This window comes from Anoplophora glabripennis, unplaced genomic scaffold (assembly GCF_000390285.2).
Source record: "Anoplophora glabripennis isolate ALB-LARVAE unplaced genomic scaffold, Agla_2.0 scaffold679, whole genome shotgun sequence".
NCBI lineage: Eukaryota > Metazoa > Arthropoda > Insecta > Coleoptera > Cerambycidae > Anoplophora > Anoplophora glabripennis.
The window spans coordinates 217398-224372 of record NW_019417172.1 but is presented as its reverse complement, the minus strand read 5'-3'; the positions used below and the strand labels follow the sequence as shown (position 1 = coordinate 224372).

General features: G+C 30.3%; 1 protein-coding gene across 1 annotated transcript; it reads right to left on the bottom strand.

Annotated features, from left to right (window-relative positions):
- Positions 1-210: 210 nt before the first annotated feature.
- Positions 211-2176, bottom strand: LOC108913087 (ribonuclease Oy). The gene is made up of 2 exons (XM_018718554.1): positions 2060-2176; positions 211-1893 (listed from the first exon to the last, which is right to left on the bottom strand). The coding sequence occupies exons 1-2, from the start codon at positions 2119-2121 to the stop codon at positions 1071-1073; spliced, it is 885 nt and encodes a 294-aa protein (XP_018574070.1). The 5' UTR covers positions 2122-2176; the 3' UTR covers positions 211-1070.
- Positions 2177-6975: the final 4799 nt, after the last annotated feature.

Sequence of the window (6975 nt, the reverse complement as noted above, 5' to 3'; positions counted from 1 at the left end):
TGTATGTATTGAATGTTGCTAGGCGGTTGCTAGGAAAACTGTACGATTTTTTTACCAAGCCGTGCGATTTTTTTACCATATAAAATAGGAATCTTACATTGATCGAGACGGTGTGTTTTTAAGTATTTAAAGTAGTGGTCGTAGGTAAAGTATAGTACGTAATACGTGGTGTAATGCAATTACGCACTCATAGAATTACGCACTCGCCGCTACGCGGCGTCGTGCGTAACTTTTCAATTCGTGCGTAAAATGCTTTTTACAACACTTATTACGTAATATACTATTACTCAAGAAGACTAAAAAACATGCTTCTAGAAGTTAATGTTTTGGTTTTGAGATAGGCTAAGAAGTTATATAAGGAACACCTTGTACGGTCATTTACTGTTTGTTTTTTATTTTATTTTTCTAAATCCACAAATTTAATAATACATTTCCCCTGTATATATTTTTTTACCTGTAATCTAGTAGCAACATTTTGCCACGTGAGAATGACAACACAAAATGTTTATTTTTACGTTTCCTATCACTTTTTTCACAAACTGTAGTTATTTGCGACACATTCTGTATTTTAATAAACTTCAAACTTTGTTATCGGTTTGAAATAAATATAAAGCAATCAGTTTATCAATAGTCAATGTTTTTTTAAATTATATTACCATGATAAACATCATTGCAAAAGGTGATTTGTTTTGTATTATAATTCATTTTGATAATAATCAACCAGAAAATAACAAGCAGAAATATCTAGAACTAACATCTAACACACATTATCAAGAGTAGATTTTTATAAATTTTAGGTCCCAGGATAGGTGAAATGATTATATGTTGGACTAAAGAATAGCTGTATAAAAGTTTAAACAATTTTAAAATTCTTCCTAATATGTTCCAGTTATTAAATACTAAACGGTGATATGATGTGTTTAAGTTCTTAATATATGGAATAGAATAGTAACACCACTTCAAAGTTAATACTGTACCGATAATGTTGGCTATTTTTTCATTTTGGCTAAAATTATTTATAGTACAAATGAATTCAACTTATCTGAAAATTGTCTAAATGAAATTCCATTTTAAGTTGTAAACCATATAAGGAACCTCAAAAGCCGGTATATACTCATATAATACATCTGTTCCTCAAAGTGCTGTTTGAATGCATCATCAACGTAATCCATTTCGTAAGAAATTCTATTAATTGGCATCTCTGCAAAATACATTACCGGATGTTTCAAATTACAGTTAGTGATAGCTTCTAGACCTCTGCCGACCGGGTTACTTGGGTCACAATCTATCACTTCCAAGCTTTTATTGAAGCAAATACGAATTTCACTGATCATTGACTCTTTTGATTTTCTGTCTACGACACATTGGATCATGGGGTCCTTTTTTGTGTATGACTTTATAGCATTAAAAATTTGGTCAATCGTGTATCCTTCTGTATTAGGAACAATTTTGCCTTGAGTCAAAATATCCGACAGATTATACTGTTTGTTCCAGTCTAACCCTTGTTGGAAATAGTTCTGAATGCTATCTAATTCAGGCAAAGTTATTGCACATGTTCCATGTTTGTCCCACTCATGTTTCCAGAATGAATCAGGTTTTGTATTTGCTTCAATATTTACCCAGTATGAATTCAACTTATCCATTATCGGATTTAAAGCATTAGGATCGAAGTGTATAGCTGAGGGACAAAATAAAGGGCCTTCTGTTCCTGTTTTTGTTGGCCACAGACCATGTATGGTCCATGTTTTTTTATCTTTTGGTAAATTGCAGGTGTTTTCTTGTTTAGCTTCTTCCCATTCAGTACAAGCTGTTATAGGCCAACGCTGAGAGTATAATATATAATCCCAGTCATAATCCGGTGTTTGTCCATTTGTTCTAACTGATTGTGAAACACTAAAATAATAAATAAAAGAGAATAAGAAACATATAAACTAAGTTACACAAAATTTTAAATGAATATAAACATTTGCAGTCTTTGTTTTGGATAACAAATGACCTGTATTTCAATAAAACAAAGCAATTTCATTTATGTAAATAAAAACGAATTAAATTGACTTACCAAAAATTTTCCATTGATAAAAATAAGCTTGCAATAAAAAATAGACATTTGTAAAGCAACATAGTACTGGATTATTCGATAATTTTATTTGCCAAAATCAGCTGTGCTTCTCATAACATCATTATTAAATTTAACCTATCCTGTCAAGAATTTCTAGGAAAGTTACAAAATCATTGAAATGGCAACTTTCGTGAATTTGTAAAAATAAATCTATTGTCACATAGGTGGCGCTAGCTACATGGATAATTTTAAAATATTGCTTTTTGTTATACAGTGAAGCAATGAAGTCACTATACGTTTTATCAGAAGTGAACGATACAAGGATAGAGGAAAATAAATATACTAAATTATTCTTAAATCAATTTCAAATAGACTTCAAAAAATAAAATTGCTTTAAAATTAAAAGCAAGGTTTAGGAAAACTCATGGCAATTTAGCTAAGTACTTATTGATCATCTATTAAATATTGTAAATGAAGAGAATGAGGGGAAATGGGAATTCCCACGCAAAAGTAGAATCCTGACTCTTTATCTCCCCCGGTTTTTAATTTCGAAGTTTCTTGTGTATAAACGCTTTGTCCGATAACATCAGCCCTAAGCACCTTAACATTGGTTCTATTAAATATTTTTTATCTTTCGAAAAAGACCCTAAGTGTCGAATTGGGTTCATACAAACGTAAAATGTAGGTAAGTTATTTTTATTTCTTTTAAACTTCATAGGCAAAAAATAAGGTAAGTACAATAATTTATGTTGCAAAACTCAATAGTTGTCACCTTTTTTAATTGGAAACGATTTAATAAAAATAAAATGGGAAAATGCTCGGTGAGGTGGATTTTCATTAGGTAGGTACTTCAAAAAAATTCACGTTTGAAGAGGTTAAAATTACCATTTCGACGGTGTAGACCGTAGAGGAATTGAAATTTGCACGGGGAGTTCTTGAGATAGGTAGGTATATAGAAATAAACTTTTAAACTATACCTATTTACCATGAATAATAAACTTTTTTATTTATAAACAGGGATTAGACTGATCTCATTGACTGACTTCCATTTATGGATCTGTTTGATTGAAAGTGGTAGTGGCACAATTTAAAGTAGTAAAGTAGATAATATATAAGAATTGTTTGGCACTACATTAATACATTGTTGAGTAATGGATTTAAACTGATTAGAAACCCTAGTAAAGACTTTAGAAAGGGTACACAACATAGACTATATGTTTGGTAAGAAATGAAATCGGAAACACGTAGAACACATTTTGATATAAAAAATCATCCTTTGTGAAAAATTTTAAAATTTTCATCAAAATATCAAAGAAACATATGTATTTCGATATTCATTTCTTTGCACGACACACTGAATGAAATGTCGTTTGACACTTGCCCGAATGTTTTTCTTTTTTAGTAACATGGTGGGTAATACTTTCCTATGGTTTTGGTTAGTTCGATATTATTAATATTTTCAGCAAAACATTCATCAAGGCTACGAAAATTGTATTATTTTATCTCCATATTATAATCGTAACAAAACAAAAATAACGTAACAAAATAACACAATATTTCCTTATAAATTACGATCTATTTTCGTCTTTTATTTCGAATATATAAGTTGACTTTTGCGTAAAGAATTTTGCCAATATCTCCAAAGGTAAATGACATTATAGATAGGCGCTTCTTTTGGGAAGCTCTACTGTAAAGTTTCATTTTTTTAGTTTTTAAATAATTTACTATTCATCAATGAGTTGTTTATTAATATTTCGCCTAAATCGTAAAACATATTTTATTTAGTGTGATAATGAACAAAAATTAGTTTAATGTATCCTTAACTTTTTAAATTAAAGATTGTAGCGTAAAAAAACTGCGTTTTTTCAAAATCTCGAAGATTTAACAAAAAAGATGTGCCATAAAAGACTGTTGAATTTGTTCTTAGTGTCCTTTACGTTTTAAATTAGAAATAATCCATGTTTGACTATCGCAAACAAAACTCCCCTGTGCCAACCATACTTTGTTAAAGAACAAAAGTCCACATGCATATCTACTTAGGTTGGATTTGGTCAAGCTATAATTATTTTAATATCTGCTGTAACAGTTTGGTTTTTCTTTGTTCACCTTTAATTTATATTTTTAATATGAATTGCACAAATATTTAACTGAGTTTTTGGAATTAAGCGATATTATTTGTCAGTCCGTAAAAGTTAAACAAAAGTCTACTTGAACAAACTCGCACCTCAGATTTAAAAGCTTTTTCTCAAAAATGAGATGGCTTAGCGAATTTTGACGAGAGTACATTTTTTATTTGGAACTAAAAAGTACATCAGGTCATACCAAGAAGCCCGAAATTATAACCTTGAAAGAGTTGTCGCGTTGGGGGCAAGAAAGAGTACAAATATGCTGGAATGCTAATCTATGCGACACGACGAAAATAGGAACGTATAAGGTTATTGGTTATAAACGTCATCCCCACCTCAACTAACTGAAATATATAACTAATCGTCGCTTGACGCGTAATTGTACCCAATACCTTGCCTTGAACTGTAAAATCTACAGACCATTCTGATGTTAGTTAGTTTTAAGATAATCGAGTCTTTTTTACTATGCTGAATTTTGCGATAAATTTTAATAAAAGTGAAAATATAAATGTCTTAATTTTACATTTGGAACTGCTAAAATTCACAAATTTCTTTCTAATTTTTGAATTATATGCCTTTTACCTCTAACGATTACGTTCTGTTTTGCAAGTAAAAAGATCTTACCTACTCATACTATATCTTTTTTTCAAAATTTCTCAAAAATTATCCATTCAAATTAAATTTTTTTTATATATCATCGAAAATATAACGACAATTTTAATAATGTGTTATTCCATCATTTTCATTGTTTAAAAATATTGAAGTTATAACTGTCGCATAATGCGGGTGCTGATTTTCGAATTGCATGATGCATAACTGTATAACTTTTTGGTACTGTAATGGTAATTATGTACAGGGTGTTAGAAGTTTGACTGCCTTAATTTTCACTGACGATATAATACATTAAAATAAACAAATAAAGCCTTATATGACATAGGTCCTAAACTCAACCATTTCCGAGAAAAAAATTATGAAAGTCTTCATCTTGATGTACAAAAGTTCCATTAATTGAGGAATATTGACATAATTGTGTGCATAGAATACCATAAAATACAATGTTTATCACTTTTTTGAATTTCTTTATGCTTAATTCTAAAAAATAATTAGCGTTGTAATAAATTTAAAATTCGATAAAATTCATATCGAGCAATGTGACAACGGTTGGGCGGATAACATGAGGTACTAAACTATCCAGTATTACGCAATTCAATTGGTATCTGGACTTGGACCGTGCCTAAGTGTTTGTTTGCGTACCGCTATTTCCTTTTCTTGAGGTGTTTTCCAGCGAGTGCGCGAAAATTGGATTCAAAGGTGTCGTGCGTGCATCGAAAATGGTGATGGACATTTTGAGCATATGTTGTAGTTTGTTTTGTACTTGTGCGTTTAAAAATTACTGAATTTTGCCTTTTGGTAAGTACCTAAATTATTTTTGGTATGTATTTGGATGACGTGAATCTTTGGGTACCTACTTTAATTACATATTTTTCAAATTCATAATTTGATTAAAAGTTCCTGTTTTAAGAGACTCATAATTACTAAAATTCGAGCTAGAATTTAAGGACAACACTATCTTCGTACTACAAAATCGATACATTTTATTTTATTTATTTAAAAGCTGGAAAACAATTGTCTTGAAATTTACTAAATGTTTCACAATAATAGTTGATTACATTTTTTACGTAGGACAAGTCTGCCGCGTACACACGTGGTATGCACCAGCTGTGTAGAGTTAGGTTAAGCGCTGTTGTCACGTTGTGATGAAACTCCCCAATATTAATACTCGGTGTATTTTGAAAACTGTTAATCTTCCGCCCCTGTAATATACAACAACTTTTTGTTCAATTATGATTACTCGATCTCAAGCTGAAGTAATGGCAGTCAAACTTCTTGCACCCTGTATATCAAAATTACAAAATTTGCTTGAAAACTATTACATCTACGCAAAAATAAAATATTTCAATAAAAATTAATTTCAAATCTATATATATCTCAATAAGCGGATTTTCAAACTACCATACTGGTAATTGAAAAATTTACGTAAAAAATAATTTGAGGGGATGGTTACTCTATCCTTTGCAACGGTAGGAAAATATCAAAAAATGATCCAGGATTTTTCCTTATCTCCAAAATTAAAATCGGTGCTGAAAAGACGCCGCTTTCAGATTATTGACGACATCAAAGCAAATTCGTCACAGACTTTAAAAGCCACTTCAAATTACTGCTTTGCAAAATGGAAACATCGCTGGGAAAAGCATGTGAACAGGGGAAGGGAGTACTTTGAAGAAGACAAGGATACCAATAATGTATAAAAAATAATAAAGTTTAAAATATAAAGTTCAGTCATTTTCTGAACACACCTCGTATTTCATTTTTATATACTAAAAACTAGTAATATTGTTTTATACGAAAAACTTTCTTAATTTTCATCCAGAAATCCCTTAATTTTTTTATACTTATTTATTTACAGCCTGTATGTTTTCAATCTATCAAAAAAATATCAGTGATAAAAACTTTAAAAAAACGTAACAATTTACAATGCTGGTACAGTTTGGAACACTATTTTTAATAAATTTAAATATTTTGTTCAGTGTAAAGAATCGTAGTAGGTAATATGATTAAGCTTACCTTTGAAAGTGCAAGAGCTTTCCTTTCCAGCCATAAAATTCCACTTACATGTAGCAGAAATCGCCTCATAAAAAAATCCAAGAAATTTATTATAATTTAATGTACTTTAATCTCGATTTTAATTAAAAAGAACAGAGTGCCAGGCCAGGCCGAGCATTAAACTTA

Excerpts from the sequence above, each read along its gene's own strand:
- LOC108913087 (XM_018718554.1), bottom strand. The coding sequence starts at position 2,121 with ATGTTGCTTTACAAATGTCTATTTTTTATTGCAAGCTTATTTTTATCA. Across the intron at positions 1,894-2,059 it reads TTATCAATGGAAAATTTTTG|TGTTTCACAATCAGTTAGAA; the intron begins GTAAGTCAATTT and ends TTATTATTTTAG.